Below are 21,120 nucleotides of genomic sequence, written 5' to 3' on the forward strand. Positions count from 1 at the left end.
GGCCCCACCAGCCTTCACAACCCCCACCTGCCCCCCTCAAGCCCAGCCAAGGCTTTCAGCACCTCCGCTCCTCTCAGTGCCTCCCCTGCCCCTGAACTGGGGCAGCTCTGAGCTCCTGCACCCCCTCAGCACAGCTCAGGCCCCCCTCACCCCCTCTGGCCCCCCAGCCAACCCTCTCAGCCCTCCCCGAGACCCCTCAGCCCACTCGGGGCTCCCTGAACCCCAACTCCCTCAGCCCGCTCCGGGCTCCCTAGGCCTGAATCCTCTATGCCTGAACACCCTCAGCCCACCTCAGGCTCCCTGAACCCAAAACCCCTCAGCCCACCCCGGGCTCCCCAAACCCACTCAGCCCAGCCCAGGCTCCCTGGGCCTGTACCCCCTCAGCCCAGCCCAGGCTCCCTGGGCCTGTACCCCCTCAGCCCACCGGGGGCTCCGTGGACCCCAACTCCCTCAGTCCACTCCTGGCTCCCTAGGCCCGAACCCTCTCAGCCCACCCCGCGCTCCCTGAGCCCGAACCCCCTCAGCTCGCCTCAGGCTCTCCGCCCCCCAACCCCCTCAGCCTACCGCAGGCTCCCTGGACCCGAACCCCCTCAGCCCACCCCAGGCTCCCTGGGCCTATACACACTCAGCCGGCCCGGGGTTACGCAGACCCCAATTCCCTCAGCCCACTCCGGGCTCCCTAGGCCCGAATCCTCTGACTCGAACCCCCTCAAGCCCGCCCCGGGCTCCTCAGGCCCGAACCCCCTCAGACCGTCCCGAGGCTCCCTGAAACCCAACCCCCTCAGGCCGCCTCAGGCTCTCCGCGCCCCAACCCCCTCAGCCCACCCCAGGCTCCCTGGGCCTATACACCCTCAGCCGGCCCGGGCCGACCCCAATTCCCTCAGCCCACTCCGGGCTCCCTAGGCCCGAATCCTCTAGGCCCGAACCCCCTCAGCCCGTCCCGAGGCTCCCTGTACCCGAACCCCCTCAGCCCGTCCCGAACCCCCCAGCCCCGTCTCCCCTCAGCCCTCCCGCCGCCGTCTCGCGCCCCTCCTGACCCCGCCCCTTCCCGCCCCCACCTCAGGCGCGCGACACCCGCGGCCCCACCTTAATTCACCCAGGAGCCGCCGCGCCCCGCCCCGCCCCGTTGCTCGGCAACCGTTGCTCGGCAACAGCCGCGACACACCCGCCCCCGCCGGACAGACCGGTCGCCGTAAGGCCCAACTCTCCTCCCTCAAAACGCCGGAACGGCGGCAACCACTACCCCTCTCCCCCCCCCCGCCTCTTTCTCCCCTCCCCTCACTCTGTCGCAAAACCCTTTCCCTTTACGGCAAGGGGGGGGGGAAGAGCCATGGGCGGAGCCGCCGTCAGCCCAGCGCCCAATCGGGAGCGGCGGCGGCGCGCGGTGAGGGGCGGGCCCAGCGCGGCGGCACCCGATTGGCTGCGGCGCAGGTCAGTCCCTGCCCGCTGACCCCGCCGCCAGCCGCGGGGGGCGGCTCGGTGCAAAGTGTCCCCACACGGCTCGGGCCCCTCCCGCGGCCGGCACCGCCGCTCCCCCCGCTCCGCCGCCGCCAGCGCGGGGGGCGGCTGCGCGCCGGCCCCCCCCACAACCCCCGCCGGCAGACAGGTAACGGAGGCGCCCGCCGGAGCCCCGCTTGCCCCCAGACTCCCTGACGGCAAAGGGAGCGGAGGAGGAGGAGGGAGGAACGGGGAAGAGAAGGGGGGAGGAAGGGGGGGCGCGACCCCATGGCCCGCCCGCCGGGCCTCCCCTCAGCGCCCCCGGGCAGCCCTTCCGGCCGGGCCCGCCGCCGGCCTGCTCCGCACCGCTGCCCCTCAGCGGGATGTGAGGGGGCTCTCAGCCCACCCCCCCTGCACCTCCTGAGCCCCCCGCCCGGCTCCAGGCGCCCCGGCTCGGCTGCGGGTCGCCCCGCCGGGTTCCCCATGAGGGACGCTCCCCCGGGCGGTGAGGGGAGAGAGGAGGCTCGGGGCCCCCCCCCGGAGCGCGTCCTCAGCCCCCGGCCGCTCGCCTCCCTCCCTCGGTGTGTCTGGGTGTGTGTGGCTGGGAGCCTGCCGGCTCCTGAAGCGTGAACTCCTGCAAGGGAGTGATTTTAATTTCCCAGCAGCTCTGCTTTCTGGGTTACTTCCTGTCCCATTCTTGGGGACTTTTACTTCCATTCCCTGGAGGAGCTGCCGTGACAGGGGATTGCTCCTGCCGGCACCATTCCTCCAACTCTTTAACATCCCCGGAGAGTATCCCTTCCTTTCGAGCTGAGATCCCGATTTGGGTAAATAACCCTTTCCCTCCTAATATTTGAAGGCTGTTCCTATTTCGACCTGCTATTGCTTGGGTATTAACCACTTTTGTTCTCCATGTCCCTCTTTTATGCCATTGTGTGGCTCAGTTCTGCTTTTATTTTTTAGGTTTAAGCTGTCTTGAAGGAGAATTAAAAATTGCGTCTTGCAAAGAACAAAATAAGACAGAAGAGAGAAAACAGCACTCAGAACAATCCTCAGAAAGGTGATAATTCACATACACTCAGAATCATCCTAGACACATGGCTTGGCTGGGACTGGGGCCTCTTGATGTAAGTGTTTTTTATGGATCTGAGTAGGTAGAATTAGATTTCTTTCTTCCCTTAAAATCTACTTGTTATTGAGCTTTAAAAGTTTGAAAGCTCTGCAGCCCATTTGAAGTACAGTTACTCTTCTTGTAGTGCTTTGTCATTTTCTAAATTTAATCTGCAAACATTTTGATTATGAGTTGCTGCTTAATGTTTTTTTTGTCTCCTCATCTCAGGAGCATTCCTGAAAATTCACTCTGGCAAGTTCAGTGCCTTCTCTTAAAGTCTTTTCAGGAGTGTATGAGTGCAAGACTGGATTTGTTTCTGCTCAGGTTCTAAAAACCTGAATTGGAGTGGGTCATGGAAACTGTGTTATGTTGATTTAGTTGTACTTATCTTTTGCATGGGTCAGGTTTTTTCTGTGTTGTAATGGAGCTGCAAAAACTGAAATTCATTTAATTGGGTGGTGTTTGTACACAGGTTATTTACTTCTTGGGTTGAGATCACAGAAGGAGATAATGCTGGTAGGTGCTGAGGGGAAGAAATGGTAGGAGTCATCAAAAAGTGAATGCTGCTGGTAGGAGGAAGGTTTGGTTTCAGAGAGAGAGAGAGAGCAGCTCGTGGGGAGAATTGCTCAGTTAATGTGGTGAGGAGAAGAGGTGGGTTCTAGAAGGAGAGAGAGGAGGGGTGAAGGATGTCAGTCATCCTCTCCTGCATCCTGCTGTGAGTGTGCTCCAAATAATGAAGTTCCTCCGTGTTCTTTTGTCTCAAATCCATCTTGGACTGTTTCAAATGTTGATGAGTTTGTGTTATCTTGGCAAATATATCTTATGTAGGTCCCTCTGGTATCTGTCGTGTTTTCAGAGATGTCACTGACTGCACCAGAATGTTTTTCACTGTCAGCAGTACATTGGTTTTCATCATTAGTTGCACAAGAAAGGAGAGTAACTGTTGGCAACATCTTGGGTCAAGGGTGGATCATCTTCTTTAAAATAGGTGTCTTCAGCATATGATAAGAAGTAGCTGCTCTGTGTCAAAAATTAAGGAGAAAATTCATAAGTGCAACAAAGACTGAGATGAATTTTTGATAATACAGGGAAGAAATCCTCCATGTTTTTTGATGGCATAGTGCAAATCATGAGGAGAGTGGAATGTGTGGACGTGCCCAGTGTGATTGCAGGGGAAATATTTCTGCTAATAGAAGAGACAGATGTGCATCAGTACAAACTTAGCAGTGCAGCTACAGCACACCTGTTTCATCCAAAGTTGGTTTCTTAAAACACCCACTTTACAGCCCATCTTGTGCATCTAATGTTGGGGCTGACATTAGTGTAGCTACTCCCAACAGGGCACCTCTGGATGCTGCCAAGTCGTAAGATCTTTGGGATTTATTCACAGAAAGCAATGGAAGTTTTCATTTCATTTGTGAAGCTCCTTCCTAACGTGAAATGCCAGGGCAGCAAAGTTTTATTCAGATGCAGAGAGTGGAATTGAGTTCACAGGAATCAGCAAATTAGTTTCTGGCAGAAATTTGCACATGATGAAAACAAGGAAGAGAGATGAATGATGTGCTGGAGTCCTGCTCTCCATCTCTGGGAGAAACACAGCTTATAGCAAGCCCCTTGGATAAAGTTGCACATCCATTTTATATTAATCTCCAGGCTATATCCTCATTTTGGTTTTGTTTTGCCTTATTGTGAATTCTAAACTCTTGAAGGAAATGTGCTGACTGAGAGGCTGTTTTCTGTTGTTCCAGCATTTGCTTACAGACTGATATTATTGCAGTGAAAACCTCACTTTATCCACTGAAGTAATCCCATGAATTTTATCTGCTTGGATTCTTCCAGGCTGTATTAAAAAGAAATACAGAGTCTTCTAGAGACTGCTGAATGAAAGGAAGTTTATAAGCAGCCCTCATTTTGTTCTTCAGCTGTGTTACAGGTATTAGGGCTTTAGTGTGGTTGGAAGGACCCATTATTTTCTCCTTCAGTCATTCTTTGAAATGGTGTTTGGTGTTTGGATTCCCTAATGATAGCAGGTCATGTTAAAACATGTAAATCTTTTACCTCATCACTTGCTACAAATTATTAGTTTTAGGGCTAAGTTTTCCGCTGACTTTTGCTGCTTAAAACTTAGGAAGAGCATCACTGCAAGCTGGTTGATGCTTGGTACTGGAGGGTCTCCAAGTGTGCTGCAGAGCACAAGGTCCCTGCAGCTTGTCCACATCTTGAGGGAGGAGAGTTGAGGTTGTGCAAACCTGATGCAACATTCTTAACTGAGAAAGATCCAGGTCTTGCTCTAGCGTTAGCATTGAGGTCCTTGATTTGGGAGGATTTGCAGGATTTTCTTCACTGGGCTCTTCCTTGTGGTTAAGGTTAGGAATTTTGGGGGCAGTTAATAGCTGATGTGTTATCCATGCTTTCTGAAGGTGGGGTCTTTTCTTTTGCTCTCCAGTTTGCACACCTGAAGTTATTTGAGCTGAGTGATTTCACTAATTCTCCATCAGGCCCAAAAACCAGACCTCAGGACCTCTCTGTAAAATGGATAATAGTTGGTAAAATGACACCTCTGTGCTTCAGTTCCAGCCACCTGCAGAATGTAACAGCACAACAGCTGCTTGTTAGTATACAGCATCAGACAGGGCTGTAAACACCTGAACTTCATGGAGGACTTTTAGATCAACTCTTCTGCTTATTTTCAAGTGTGTCCAAGCTACAAGGTGGCATTACAGAAACTCTGACAAGAGATGTGTAACTTTTAATAGCCACTTGTGAAGAGTGAAGGCTTCTTGCCTTTGAAGTAGCAGTTCCTCTGTGAGGCTTTGGATTCATGGACTGTTAATTCATGGCTCTCAGACCCAGCAATTCACATGTGTTGCTTGGTGATTTTCATCACTTGGATCCCTCACTTGATGTCTGTCTGGGATGTAGCACAGGACATCCAGGAGAAAACATATTCAGGAGTATAAGGCTCAGTGGAATTTAATATTTCTCATGCTAGTTGCAAACGTTGTGATATGGGAACACAAAGAATAACGTGATTGTTTGTCTTGTCTGAAGAGGTCAAATAGGAACCTGAGCAACATATGAAGCTGACAGTTGCATTTATTTTCTTTGTCAGACACCTATTGACCATTTTTAAAATGCCATTTGAGTGAGAACACATTTAGCTTGTCTGAGTTTTGAAATGGGTGGGAGAAGCAGGCTGCAAGAATAATGAATGCTAATGTGATTATCCTTATTCCACAGGGCTTTCCTTTTTTGTTTTTGTTTATTTGATTTAAATGTCTTGAAATACTTCAACCACAGACAGCTAGGATCTACACTGATTAGGTCAAGGCTAGATAATGCCATGTGTAATGGTACACTTCCCCTGTGACATAGTGTCAGGCTAACATCATTGGTCCTTTTTCTGCTCTTGGATGGGTAATCTTAGGCTTTAGCAATCAGGTCTGTTAGCTCATCTGAATGAGCAAAATACTGTATTGCAAGGTCTTGCTTCTCATACCAACCTTAAACTTTCTTTAAAGTGAGTATCTATATATGTCAGAATTAATTTTCCACATGATGCTTGCAGTGACTTTAATGAAGTGACACATCGATCTAGCAAAGTCTAAGATCTCTCTGACAGCCTCAGACATTATCAATAGATAATGAAGATGTTTATCCTATTTTTTTTTATTTAGCATGCTACTTCTACTACAATTATTAGTATTTTAAGCAAACTTTGTCAAGTCATTGAGTAACTGAGCTTTACTTTCACTAAATATGACTTCTTTTTATTAAAGTTGCAGATTTTACTCTTGCCATATGCAGCTAATTTTCCTTTGGGGGGGAAAAAAGCTTGTTACTTTTTTAGTGGAGCAATCTGTTACCTTGTCTGTAGTCTGTGAAGTCAGTGCAATTCTAATTTGCATCAGCTAATAAAAAATGTGTGGGTTTTAAAGTGAAAATCATGCAAAAAAATTTAAAAAAAAAGGTGAACTAACGACTGATCATCTATGCAAAAAAAACAAGGCTAGAAATGTGATCAAATTAGGTCATGGCAGTGCAGTTTTGTGCAGGGCTGTGAGTATATCTGCAGACCTTGTATGTTTTATCTTGGGAAGCAAAGCTCTTAGAAAATGTGCATAAGAGGGATGAAGAGAGCTTTTTTTTTTTTTTTTTTCATCCTCTTCTGAGCTATCGTTGGGAAAGCAAGATTTTATGTTGTGTTAAATGACAGAAATTTTAAGCTAAAAGCTGCACAGTTCATATAACTGTTCTGCTGCAACTCATTTGCAGAAGAAACAAGTCACAGTTGGTTTTGTGTGATCTGCTGCATAGTGAAGTAATGAATGCTTTTATTTTTTTATTATATTATTGCAGTGCTCACAGATGATAAGGGGGTCCTGTCGTGAGAGTCTTGCAGCCAAAGTGAACAAAAGGGCAGGCAGAGGTCTGCAAAGTACTAATGAAATAATATTGATGAGTAAAAGCTCTCAACAATACTGTGAGAAATGGTCAAGTTTTGGGATTGATCCCGTTAAGTACAGGTGACAAGGAAGGAGGATGAGGAGGGCTGGTCTGAAGGAGGAAACTGGGTGGAGTTTGTAACTCATCTTCAGTAAACTTAGTTACAGAATAGTTTTTATTAAGGGTGAGGAGAAGAGTGAAGATTTTTGAGGTGCTGACATTGCTTGTAGTGTGAGGGTGTCTTCACCTCTTTCTGGAAGCCTCATCTGCTGTGTGGGAGGAAGGCAACTCTCTGGTGGTGCTAGAACCCCAGATGAAGGACAGAGAAGCCAGTGCTCTGTGTTGTCAGGTTTTATTCTTTAGATAGAGAAGCCTGGATGGGATGGAGTTTAAAAAAAAAAACAACACAAACAAACAAACAAAACAAAAAATAATTTTTAAAAAAATTACAGAAATGGGTTGGAAGGAACTAAATGCATCTTGAAGGTTTTTCCTGGCATTTGTCTCCCATAAGGAGATGTTGAGCAGTCAAGCAGAAATACCTCCTGTAACCTTTGCATCCATTCTTGTTCCACGGCAGGAGCAGATATCCTAATCCTTAAAAAAAGAGTTTAGGCCATTTCTTTAAGGTTTACTTCAGAGAGGAAGCACATCTCTCATTTCTCTTATCTTCCATAAAATACTCCAGCCTTTTTCTCATCTGGCAGAAGCAAATTCCCCACCCAAACTGTTTGATAATGGAAAAAACAAAACAGATTTCAGGTCCTTTTCTTGCATAACTGCATTAAAATGTAGCATTCTAGCACAGTTATGAAGCAAAAGTAAGTAAAACTCTCACGTTTGCTCTTTGTCACTAATACAAAATTCTTTTTTTTTAAGGGGTAGCAGGTTTTGACACATGTGGGCACACAGGATTATGAACAGTAAAGACAATGAAGAGTGGGACATCCATCAAAGAGTGACAACCTCTTATAAGGTAATTCAGGAATATGTTGAATTTATCCTGTTGTGCTTGTCAGATCAATTTAGTGGTTGTTGTTCTCCATTTTCATGGCACTGTGCAAACAAATAACCAAGACTGTACAGGTGTATTTTTCCCCCTCTACTTCATGTCTTTTTGCTGCTTGCATGGAAAAAGCCAATATGTAGCAGTGCAAATGGATACTGTATTGTAAATGAGATTGATTACAGTTGCAAAACATTAAATATTAAGTGCCAAATGGCATTAATGACTTCCAGTAGTCCTCCTTTCCTTCTCCAAAGATTGATGGTGTAAATAGGGATATGCAAACAGGAATTGTAAATTATCTATGGAGCAGGAATGAAAATATTTCCTAAGCTGGTGTGTACCTAGAACTATCCCCAAACCTTTAATGTTGCTGTTAAGCATTCCTGTAATTTGAATTTCATTGCTTGCCATAGGGGTGAGATGGAAGAGTAGATATTTACAGAAACTGCACAAGTGATAAAAGGAGCTGCTTATGCTTGACTTTGTCTTCTGCTTTGTATGTTTTAGTACTTATGTACTTTAGTACTAGCTAATTTGAATAATCTCTGCTAGTCACATGCAACATATGGGGCCAGTGCCAACATTTTATAATGCTGCATTACAAATATACCCACCAGCTCAGAAGTGCAATATAAAGAGCTTTGCTTTTTCTTAACCAACTGTCTTCATAGCTATTTGCAGGGGGAATACTGCTGTCCCCATAAGTGAGAAATCCCAGTTTTCTTAATCTGTTCTCTCCTTTCTCTTTCTGTAGCATTTTGAGCAACTAGTTTGACATTAATTTTCAGGATCACACGAGATCTTGAAAGTATTAGTCCTTTCTAAGAAGGGACTGTAAAAATGGCAGTAGAAAGTCAGGCAGTCTCAGTTTGGGAGACAAGTTTTCATATTCTGTTTCTGTTCACATTCAGAAAGTAGGGACAAAGAGCCACACTGACTTTTTTTTTTTTTTTGAAGGGTGTCCCCTGGCTCATACTTAGGTTCTACTATCAGTTTTCACCTGTAAATGCAAAGAAAAGATCTTGTAGTTGGAATTTCATTCACAGTGTTATTAGTGCTGTCATCCAGAATGAAGTCAAGCTCACTGTCTTCCAGGTGAGCATGTTCTGAAGTGCTAATTGGAGTTTAGAAAAGGGCTTAGCAAAAGCTTATTAGAGTCAATAGAAATACTTCCATTGTCATCAGGTTAACCAAGTTTGATTTTGGAATATGCTGCAAAAGCTGAACTACTGAGTTAGCATTGCTGGCTGCTAAATCCCCTTTTCTTCCAGTGTCAGATAAAGGTCTTCACACCATAAAACAAAACAAAGCCAGGACCTAAGCCATGTGCAGCCCATTGAGCTAAAAAGTCTCCTTTCATAATGCAGTGCTGAAATAGTGGTTGTTGCCATCCATCCGAAGTTGAAGCATTTATAAATACCCAAGACAAGGATTTACTGTATGCAGTTTCTCTGTTTGCAATGTAAGTAGGGTTGTTGCAGCAACCTGTTAATTCTGGGTTTCTCTCTCTCCAAGAAGCAGATAGATAACTGGGTTGTGATGGGCACAGCCAGGTTACAGAAGAGTGAGTGGATATCTCTGCTTTTATCTGGAAAGGTGGCAGTGATTGATGTTTTCACTTTGCTCTTGTCTGTGTTTACATCTGGATCACAGGAAAACAAGTGCCCAGTGGGATGTAGGGAGTTGATTGCAGTGTCTTGAATGCCCTATGAATCATGAGGATCTGGAAATCCTTATGATATTTACGTAAGAGAAGGTTTAGGTGGTGATGGAGGTTGACATTCCAATAGAACAAGGTTGCTGCTGTATATTTTCAGTTTTGCTTAAAATTAATTTTCATCTTTAGAACTGTTCCTTGTACTGTATTCTTGATTAACCTTACAGGAGTCTTAAAGTTTAATTTTTTTTTTATTTCTAGTTCTGTGTTTGTGTGCATTCCACAGCTCTGGAGTATTTTCTGACACTGCTATTGCTCAGCATTACCTTTCTAGTAACCTTGTATTCTCTTTCTTCTGATATTCCTTTTTATTTTAGGAATACCTGTTAATGGAATATGATACACAATGTATGTAAAAATGTGAGCACTTAGCAGACTTTGTGTACTGTGGAAGAATCCCCAAATACCTGAATTTTTCTCTTGTCCCCAGCTGAGTAGCAAGTAGATGACTACTTTTCAAAGAGTGTGTGGAGTATAGTGCTTTCTTTCCCAGTTTATGCTTATGTCTTTAAAAAAAAAAAGGAAAAGAGAAGCAGGAAAAAGAAAATAAATGCTTTCAGTTTGAAACTCAGTGAATAACTCATTGTTATTCACGTGCAGTAGGTCACAGAAAAAAATACATTAGTAAGATGAAAATATTTTCACTGAAGCTGCAAGGTGATACATTCCTGAAAAAAAAAAATGAGTGTCATAGTTGCTCTAGCAAAGCAGTGCTGTGTCATACAGCAGTTTAGATCATCTATTCAACCATTATCTCTGGAGTAAGTGGTATTAACCATTTTGTGATTTTTAAATGAGTGTTGAGTTCTGCAGACTTCTTGCTTATTGCTCAGGTACTTAAATCGTGGACTGTTGTTTAATGCTGTCATTGCTGGAGAAAATGTTTCCTATTTAGAAAGTGTAAGTGTCCATTTCTTTTGCAGTTCAGTGATGTGAACCACATGCTATGGTTTTGCTTGCAACAGTGAGATTGTTAGATTTTTCTTTTTCCTTCTGTGTCTAAGCTGACTTTGCCCTGCATGCAGACAGTAAATCTTAACGTTGCTTTTAATTAGCGCCGAGTTTTTTCGAGGTATCTCCTTCCTGGTCCCAATCCTAATGTATTCGTGCTTTATATTGATTCAAGGTGACTCGTGTGACCTCATGACACTTCTGTAAAAGGCAGATTCAGCTAGGATGTTACACCATCACTGTCGGAGGAACCCTGAGCTACAGGAAGAGTTGCAGATTCAGGCTGCAGTTGCTGCTGGCGATGTTCACACCGTGCGCAAGATGCTGGAGCAAGGATATTCTCCAAACGGTCGAGATGCCAATGGCTGGACTTTGCTTCATTTCTCTGCAGCAAGAGGGAAAGAGAGATGTGTCCGTGTTTTTCTTGAACATGGAGGTGAGTTGCCTAGAGGAAGAAATCTTCAAATCCATCTCACAGCTTTCTAGCCCAGTTTCCATTGCAGGGCTTTCCAGCACCTGTTAGTTATCGGACCACCGCTGATTTTTTTTCTCCTTCTGTTTCCTTCTGATGAATGTTCCATGAATGAGGTAATAGATTACCTTTATATCTTAATACCTTACTCCTTTTTTCTTTTATTTCCCCCAGAATTGCCTAAGAACTGTTAAAAGAAGGAATTAGCCTTATGAAAATAGGGCAGGAGGGCTTATTATAAAATTAAATTCACTTGCAGCACTCACTGTAGGCTTTTCTTTTCTGTTAGAGGGTGTTATTAGAGGAAGGCAGGTCCTTGAATTGAAACCCTAGGGAAGCTTGTTCAGTACACTCAAGCAAGTTACCCAGTCACATTAAAGACTCAATTTCTGTATGGGCTTTAACACAATCTGTTAAACTTTATGAAAATAGTACTCTTATGTGCAAGGACTTCAGTGTCACCTATTCCAGTTGAGTTTACACCTCTGCTGCATCCAGCCACAATGAAGCTTTATTTCAAGAACCGATTGAGTGTTGTTAGTTTAGGTTCTGTACTTGCTTGGGTGATGATTATTACCCCCCCAAAGTGGTAAAATCAGAATTTTTTCTTTGCTATATCTTCTCCCAAGGCCATCTTAAGTTTTTAGAAGTGGGTGGTCCTAATCTTTTAATGTGATACTGGAGAGGAAAAATAAAGATTAGTAGGTGTTCTCCACATTCTGATTAGTGCTCTTGAAGAGCAGCATAGCATCTTCTCTTCTAGTGCTGTTCTTATCAAATGAATTATGTTTTCAGTCCCAAGGAAACTGAAATTATCTTTTTGATGCTTTACTTATGAGGCCATATGGGCCCCTTATGTGTATCACAGTGTCAGATGTATGCATCATCTTTAAAATTGAATGGCATCAATAAACTGGCATTTGCACAATTAGGGGGATGTTCCTTAAGAGCAGTAGTGAAATGCAGCCTGAACAGCTGGATCCTATTGATACACCTGCTGCAGATTCTAACCCTCTAATATTGGCAAACCCTCCTGTCTTGATTGCAAGGGGGGGAAGCTGCTAAATTGCATTAGTAGATAACTTTAAATGCTACTTCTGAAATGTAATATAGGCAGATGATCTCAAACCTTCAGTTTGATGGTTCAGAATGTTTAGGCCATAAGTCTTGAGGTACATTGTTTGCAACTTAGTGAATTTGAAGATGATCAGCCAAAAACCCACACCCTTATGTATTCCTATGTATTTTCATTGTACAGATTTTAGTATTAAATAGCTACTGATGGGGTGGTTTGGGTTTTTTTGTTGTTGATCTTTGAAGTACCAGCTGAATCTGATGCCTCGTGAAAGCTGCCTATAATGAAACATCCTTGTTCTGGGAGCAGTATGGGATTTAATCACCAGGACTAAAAAGTTGAGTTACAAATAGTGTGAGGGTTAGTCATCCACAGCAGCTTTCCTGGAGCTGAGCCTTCCTTCAGAAAATTGGCACTGTTTTGTGCCTTGTTTTCCCTCAAAACAAAGGCATAAAAGATAATGAGTATTTAAAACATAATAATGTCACAAATGAGCTATTAAGCAGTGAATGAGTTGACTCTTAAAAGCTGGGTTAATCATTCTGCCTCATTAGCAAGAGGTTGGTGTCTACCTTTCAGTCTCCACATTTCTCCCCCTTAAGAAGTGGTTTATTGTGATGTTGGTGCTTAATCCTCATGGACCCAAATTATTTGGGGGTGAAGGAAAAAGTAAGTTTCTGGTGTTTTAGTAAACAGAGCATTGAAGTGACTGTGACTAATAAAAAAGGTGGTGAGAGTGAGCAGATTGAGTTCTGGGGGAGAGAGGGAACTGAGATGTTAGTGGGAAGGAAGGGGCAACTGGTGATGTTTGTGGCTCCCTAGAGGGATGGTGCAGCTTAGCAGAGCTGGAAATGTTTTACAAGTAAAGGAATGAGAAAACCACCCTGGGCTGTTGCTGAGAGGAGAGTGCTGTGCCTCAGAACTGGGGTGCTGGAAGACTCCTGACATGGTCTTGGATGGTAGTGGAATGGAGATGGAGTTGGGCTAATATAGGCTGAGAAAGAATCTGGTCACTGACCTGGAAATAAAAGGTAGCTTCTTATGGGAGTCATGACCTAGCTGCCTCCTGCTTTTGCTTTTTTAATTCTCTTCCATCACTGCTCACTAGCAAAGAAAAGAGCCAGGCAGCAACGTTGTGCCTGCAGATTGGCTGATTTCAGTGGAGATGGTGGAAGAGGAGGAAGCTTTTTATTATCTGCTGAGCAAGGAGACACAGATAAATGGGGGAAATGCATTAGAAACGAGCCCACACTAAAGGATGAAGCCAGCAGAAAGAGCAGCTAGATACAGAGGTAATAGGTCAGATAATAAATAAAGTTGATTAGAACCATGGAGAAACTGGGTTTTCATGAAAAATAGTGGATTTTATTTTTTGGTGTGTTTATCTCATTTTAGTAAAGTGAAAATTCTATGAAGCCAGCTCTTTCTGTCCTTAAAGAAGTACAGCCACAAAGCTCAACAGGAGAGCAACACAAAAATAGGGAATGTCGTTTTCAGTTCTTTCCCTTTTAGTGTGTTTTGAAAAATTATTTTCAAAATTGCATATTGAAGCATACATTTCTTTTCCAGCATTGGATTGTGTTTTATTAATCCTTAACCACTACTGTTATCATTACAGTTAGCTGAAGTCTTCAAAGTGTGTAGTTGTTAGCTGGTCCTTGGCAATATTTTCTCAATACTATTTGAGCCGGACAGTTTCTGGTGACTTGTATTAAAGTCAATAAATTATTCACTAAAGCTCCTAGAAATTTAAGAGTAGCAGAGGGAGGTTCCAAACAGAAGTATTTATTTATTTATTTGTTTTAGTTTTGGCTACAAGGTGTCTGCATTTCAGTAAGGTCACAGGGAGGCTCATCCTGGAGGATGAGCCAAATGTCCATCCCCCTAAATCAGCTCATGAAGTGATGCTGTGTCTGAACTGATGCTTTCCTGAGGGGTTTTGTATATCAGTGTTGCCCCAGAGAATTGAAAACTGAAGCTGTATGTAGCCATGTTTGTAAACCTTGTGGTCAGAATTAAATCCTAACTGGGGGAAGTAAGCTTGAAATAATAGAAGTACTTTATGAAGGCAGAAGCATTGCTTTTCTGGCTTCCCAAACAAGACTGTGACAGAGTGACCTAAGGAAGGAGGCAGGAAAGAAAGGAGGTTGTCCCACTGAGCTGTAAGTTGGAATTCTAAAATCCTACTCTTGTTTAGGAATCTGTGTGTCCTCTAGATGACAGTATTAGGCAAGAGTTCCACTAACAGTAAATGACTAGGTTAGGTGCCCAACTTTAGCATGAAATAAAATAATCTGAATGTCATTCAGTGTTGCAAATGCTCTGTCTCAGCTGAACTTGATTACAGTGATTTGGAACTCTTGAGAAGCAGTGCAAGGTTTTTCCATTCTATTATACCTTGTACTTGAGAACATTAGAAGTGACCAAAGGCAGCTCTTTCATGTTTCTAGATTATGTTCTCCTTAAATTAATGGGAAGCTTGAAAAGAAATAACTATAATTGTTTGATAGCCAGGGTGGAGACAAGTTTAAAAAATGCAGATGAGTGCTGACTTCATCCATTCCTAGTTAAACACACCTGTACCAGGTACTTTTTGGTTTGTTGGGGTTTTTTTTCCCCCCTCTGCAGCTTCTGAAAGGCAAGCAGAGAATCATTCCAGATTGATTTCCAGCTTCCTTGCATTTCAGGGGGAGAGAGTTTCCTTACAGCATGATACCAATATGAAAGCTTTTTGATAACAAAAAAAAAACCCACAACAACCTGAGTTCTTAAGGCAACATCAGCTTTGTAGCATTACTCTCACTAACACAGGGACTGAAAGAATGGAAATTGTATGCAAGAGAATGCAGGTCGAGCTTCTGCTGAAAGCCCTTCTGAAGTTTCAGAAGTTTTCCAGGAGATGGCAGCAAAGCATTGATTGAGTTGCAACAGACCTGCTCAGGCTTTATTAAAATTGTTTCCTTAATCAAGGGCCAGACTGGTAGTATTAGCTCAGCAGAAACTCATAATCTTAATGGGAATTACTATATTTTTGCCATGAAGTTTTGCTGCTGGCTCTACTTTTGGAAGGTTAGTTGTTTGTGTTGTTTTGCTCCCCAGCTGGGGGGTTGTTGTTGGTTTTTTCCTGTTCAAACACTTATCTTACATGACTTAATACTTTTTGGTTCACTGAAGTGGTCAAGAGCAACGAAATTTTGGGAGGAGGAAAAGCATGGAAAGGTACTAAAAACCATAGGTAAAGGGTATCAATAACTTGCAAGTAAATTGCTGGGTTTGGCTTACAACAACTTGCATGAAAATACATATAGATGTACACAAAGTTGGAGCATATCTGATTGAATTTGGAAATAGCCTATAAAGAGGGTGTCTGCCGTATCCTGCACCTCAGCTGAGGGTAGAAAGGATTGATTTACGTGCACTGTGCAGCATGGAAGAAAGAAGGTATGACATGGTTTATTTTGTTTTACTTTTAAAAAACTTTTTATGTAGAAATTGGCCCTGGCTGCTGCTGTCTCTGTTTTTGATGTTAAGATGTTATGTCCATCTTCCTAAATCTGTCCTTCAGAATATACCAGTCCTCAGCATCTTAATTCTTGTGTTTATGCTAGTTGGTTTATTTACCTGTCAGGATATAATTTAGATTAGTTTGAGCAGTGCAGAAAAGGGGTCTATGGGAGCTGCAAGCATCACTTTGAAACAGTATCTTTAACAAAACTTTGTGGGTTTTGCTGATTTTTGGTGTGTTTTGGACATCATCATAGGGCAGGTTAGGAGCCACCTGTTCAGTCACTGATTTCATTTTCATGCTCAGCTGTGGATGCTTTGCCAGTTGCTTCACCTCAGGTTACTGTGACTCTACACAGCTTCACAGAAGACTAAGAAAGCTGTTACTATGAAGGGACTACAGTTTCTTTCATCTTAATTATTTCTACATTCCAGCTCTCTGGACCAGAGGTAGTCCTCACATTTTATTTCTCTTTGTAGTCAGGCTGCATGAGTTCCTTGGATTTTTTTTTTCTTTTGTTAGTTTATTTTCCTCCCCTCAGTCTTCAATTTGCATTAAATAAAAAAATCCTTCAAGTTGCTGGATCACTTTTGCAGCTGTGTTGTATACTCTTTCTTGGAAGCCCTTTTATTATGGTATGATGATCTTGGTGTGTTATCTGGATATGGTCACAGTGGTTTCATATTGGGAAGCCTATTCCTGTTGTATTTTTTTAGTACCTTTGGTTGTTCAGCTGTGTTCAGACTAAACTAGCTTGCAATTTATATTTTATTGAGCTTACAGCAGGACTGAATTTTGAGATGTTTCCCACCCTCTCCCCCTCTACTGTTTGAGTGTGGTGGCAACTGAGCAGAAAGCAGGGGAACAAGAGGTCCTCTTGAGCTACGTGTGTGAGCTGTGGGTGTTCAGAGCCTTCAGTCAAGTTTGTTTTAAACCTGTATGGTCACAATGGTCTTTTTTTTTTTTTTTTAATCCCCTCTCTAGGCCACTGCTGTTTATTTCTAAAAGCACCATGTATAGATGAGGAATTAGAAAGAATTCAGTGTACCAGGATGCAGGGACAGGGCTGTAAAGGTGTACAAACACCCTTCTGGTTGTCTGCTCTTACAGATGATGGGCTTTGTGCCCAGCTCTTGTATGATTACAGAGCAGCCAACAACACAAGCATTTGTGAAGGACAGACCCCAGCAGATGTTCCAAACGATGCACAGGAGCATGAAGATGTCACCTTAAGGCTTGTGTCGTGTCCAGATTTCTCTTTACCAGCTAAGAGACTTGGGTTAGGAAATTGCTTCAAACTCCCAAACTGTAGTTTGTACCTTTTAGCATCTGGCAGGCAACATTTCTGGATAGTGGAAGGAGAAACCTCTCAGCCAAGGTTGTTCTCTAGCTGAGAAATGTTAACAAGGCTCCTTCCCTTCAGTCATTAATTTGGTGCCTGGGAATAGTGACTTGCTTTACAAGTTCGGGTGTCCTGAGGAAATTAAGTCAATTGATTTGATTACTTTAATTTTAAAATTCATAAATCAGATTGTGTGCAATGTTGGGGGTGTGTGTGTGTGTGTAAAAAATTTGTGTCCTAATTTGTATTCTGCACTAACGTTTTGCCTGACTCCTTCCATAAGTGGATGCTTACATTCTTGTAAAACCTTACATTTTTGTAAAGCTAGAAATTCAGAACAGATTCATCATCCATAAAAACAGACTTTATCAAGATAATGTGAAATAACATATATCCAACATGCTTTGGAAATCCTACAGACCACAGAGAAACATTTTACCTAGTGCAGTATTACACCCTAAAAACAATACAATGCTGCCAGACCACAGAACATCCGCAATTTGGGACAGCAGATGTTTCTACACATGCTTCTTTTTAAGACCAAGAAGCAACACAAGGGAAAATTAAAAAAAAATAAAATAAAATTGAGCACTGAGAAAGAAATGTAATATTGTAGGGCTGGAGGAAAACTGGATGGACAGAGAGATTTGAGTAATTGGCCTAAGAGTGCTAGGAAGATGTGGAAAACTATTTGTCAAATGGAAACATATGTATATGAAAGAAAAAGTCTTCCTTTGTGTAACTCTTTCTTAAAAGTAATTTAACTTTTTCTTAAAAATAGCATCTTCATGAAAGCAAGAATTAGTTTGAAGTACAAAAAGAAAAAAAAATAATCCTGTCACGCTATGCCTGAGAAGACCAACACTCAACTGCTTCGGGTTTTTGTTTGGGTTTTTTTATTTATTTTTCCCCTGCAGCACCAGCTTACTGTAATACCTTCTAATTATTTTTTAATTTTATTTTAACTTCAGCTGATCCCACAGTTAAGGACTTAATCGGAGGCTTCACTGCCCTGCACTACGCAGCCATGCACGGCCGGGCCAGGATCGCGCGCTTGATGTTGGAGTCGGAATACAGGAGCGACATTATCAATGCAAAGAGCAACGATGGTTGGACTCCCCTCCACGTCGCAGCCCACTACGGCAGAGACTCGTTTGTCAGGCTCCTCTTGGAGTTCAAGGCTGAGGTCGATCCGCTCAGTGATAAAGGTACCACGCCGCTCCAGCTGGCTATTATCAGGGAGAGGTCAAGCTGTGTGAAAATCCTCCTGGATCACAACGCCAACATCGACATTCAGAATGGTTTCCTGTTACGCTACGCTGTGATCAAAAGCAATCACTCCTACTGCAGAATGTTCCTTCAGAGAGGGGCGGACACAAACTTGGGTCGTTTGGAAGATGGGCAGACACCCTTACACTTGTCTGCTCTTAGAGATGATGTGCTTTGTGCACAAATGTTGTATAATTACGGAGCAGACACTAACACAAGGAACTATGAAGGACAGACCCCACTGGCTGTTTCAATAAGTATTTCTGGAAGTAGCCGACCCTGTCTGGATTTCTTACAAGAAGTGACAAGTATGTATGTAAGAGAAGTTAATCACAGGACACAGTGTCCTCTAAAAGCCTTCTTTGAATTTAACCCCAGCAAAAAAAAAAAAAAAAAGCTTTCTTTCTGCCCCTTGATGCTATTTAAATGCACTAGAAAATTTCTGGGAAGGTGAAGGGATTGTGATGCTGGGAATCTCTTACTCGGCAAAGGTGCTGATGTTAAGTATATTTTATACCTCAAGTATATTAAATTAGTTTTGTTTCAATATCTACAGGAAGCATTAATTTTAACAGAAGTGAACTGTAAAAATCTGATTTTATTAATGGCCGTTAGAACTTAAATTGTTTTGTAGGTTTGGGGGTTTGGGTTTGTTGTTTGGGGGCTTTTTGTGTCTTTTGCTTTTTTCCTTTTTTTAGTCATCATTTGAATCATATAAATACTCTGCAGTTGCTGGCTTTTTCACCTGGCACTACAACTAGGGCAGAAAGCTTTTGCTGCTTTGTGTTCTCCCACGTTCCCTTCTCTCCCCTACACCAGACAAGAAAATTCCATGCAGCTTGCAGCATGAAGGGGTTTCATGTCCTGTGTAGCTTTGATTTGATTTTGTTGATGTCTTTGAAATATGAAAAAGATTTTAACTCATCATGACTTCTGATTTTTAAAAAAAGTATTAGGCTCCTTGTATTCTGGTCACTTTTAATTATCAGGTTCTCGTGTACTAAATCAACTGAACGTTTTCTGTTCCTCTCTCATGCAACGTGGAATGCTGTCAGAGTGTTTCATAATTACAGTATTGCCTAAAGCTTTTGGGAATTGCTGATTATCAATTAGAAGGAGTTTGCTAATTCAAAGATTAAGATGTTCAGATAGCCTGATAAACTATCATCCTACTTGGATTATCTTTGCTCAGCTGAGGATGGGGTGTTTCATGTATGTTTTTTTTGCCCACAGTTCCTTTAATTTTTTTTAACATGGTAGTTTTTAATGGGAGTGAAGGACCCTTTATAATCTGCAAAGAAACTGAAATTTAGTGTGGGCTGGGGGTGAGATCTGTTGTCAATAGCAGACACAAATCAGCATTTGGAATTTCATTTTTGTCTTGATTTGTGGTGTTATTTTTCCTTTTGTCTGAAATCCGAGGAGAATTTTTGGAAAGGTGAAAGCTGATAATAAGAAATGCAAGCAAGTAGCAGGTTTTGGGTTGCTTTGCCTGCCCCTTCTGATTCAAATGCCTTTATTTCTGGTTTACTTTTTGGGAGCCTCTCACTATGTAGTAGCACCACCAGGGTTATTAGTGGATGATATAATATCCAGGCTTTCCATTTTTCACAGCCATGGGGCTGACTGGTAGTAGGCAGGAAGCCTTAAACAGCTTCAGTGTTCAGAGTAATTCAGAAGGTTGGAAACCAGTACTGTAGCTTAGAGTTTGCAGATTCCATACCTTAAGGGTTTAATGTGAAGTGAGAAGTAAATTCTGCTACTAAGAGGTAGCTTGAATTTGTGGCTGATCTAACAGTGTGTTGGAACTATCCCAGTTTTGTGCTGTTGGAAGGAGAAGTGGGAAAGGAGGGAGCACTAGTCCTGACAAAAGCACTTCAGCTTTCTGCTTCTGAGCAAAATTATTGTGAATATATGTTTGCAAACAGCTAAAAGCAGACTCTGCTGCCCTTATTATAAATATCCAAGCACTGACTTCCACAGTTTTCATGAATAATCATTTTAATAAGCTGATACAGGAGAGATGAAGTGGAAAAAGAGCAAACTGGGATTTTGTTAACAGAGTTCTGAGTTGTACCAGACTGTGTGCAGGGAATTGTTGAGGTTCTGTAGCACTATGGGGAAGAATCTTGTTTCTGAGCCTATTGCAACATGTTTTTCCTAGAAGAAAAATCTACCAGATTTTTAGAGGATTCTTCTAGGGGCAATCTTTCTGAAGTTCTCTCGTGGTTGGTGAGAGTGCCTTGGCTGTAGGGCTTGACAGGAATTTCTAGTTTATTTATTTGAATCTTACACTTAATATAGGATTCTAGAGCTGTAAGTTGTTTATGTGCATCTGAAGTTTTGAAAAAAATATATTTGATAGTAAAACAGGAATTACTTTTTACCTTTGCAGTAGGTTAAAAGTTTAAGATTAATATATGTGAATTATGAATTGCCAAACCAATCTGTCTTCAAGTGAACGTGCTTGCAGGCTTCATATTAATGGGATAATATTTAGCAGTCTACATGTAAGTAGTGCTTTTATATACTCAGAAAACATATTTATACAGTTTCAGTTCCTCAGAAAACATCACATATCAATTTCTTTTTGTTTTGGTGTAGGTATTGTAATCGGTAATAATCGCAGCCTTTAGCCCAGGTCCCCCGTTGTGAATAACAGGCAAGAAACCAAGCTCTCAGAAATGCTCAGTATTGGCCCTGAGAGTCTGCAAGAAGATATTGGATTTGGGGTTTTGACCCTGAAGGTCTGATATTCTTCCTGGTTACAGGTAGAGATTCCTTTG

The 21,120-nt window shown here is 42.7% G+C and overlaps 1 protein-coding gene across 5 annotated transcripts in view; it reads left to right on the forward strand.

Annotated features, from left to right (window-relative positions):
* Positions 1-1,531: 1,531 nt before the first annotated feature.
* The window catches only part of ASB7 (ankyrin repeat and SOCS box containing 7), a 30,424-nt gene continuing 10,835 nt past the window's right edge, over positions 1,532-21,120 (forward strand). The window contains exons 1-6 of one of the 5 annotated variants that reach the window (XR_003987997.1): positions 1,532-1,606; positions 2,401-2,564; positions 7,874-7,970; positions 10,847-11,107; positions 18,037-18,642; positions 20,939-21,105. Coding sequence is in view for 4 of the 5 variants with exons in the window: in XM_030457415.1 (XP_030313275.1) it covers positions 10,897-11,107; positions 18,037-18,642 (817 nt within the window). In the remaining variant the exon portion in view is untranslated. Of the gene's footprint in view, positions 1,607-2,400; positions 2,565-7,873; positions 7,971-9,035; positions 9,099-10,846; positions 11,108-18,036; positions 18,643-20,938; positions 21,106-21,120 lie in introns of those variants that run through there. The other 4 variants (XM_030457415.1, XM_030457416.1, XM_030457417.1 and 1 more) reach the window with 4 other exon arrangements.

The sequence above is a fragment of the Calypte anna genome, chromosome 10 (genome assembly GCF_003957555.1).
Source record: "Calypte anna isolate BGI_N300 chromosome 10, bCalAnn1_v1.p, whole genome shotgun sequence".
In the NCBI taxonomy this organism is placed as follows: Eukaryota; Metazoa; Chordata; class Aves; order Apodiformes; family Trochilidae; genus Calypte; species Calypte anna.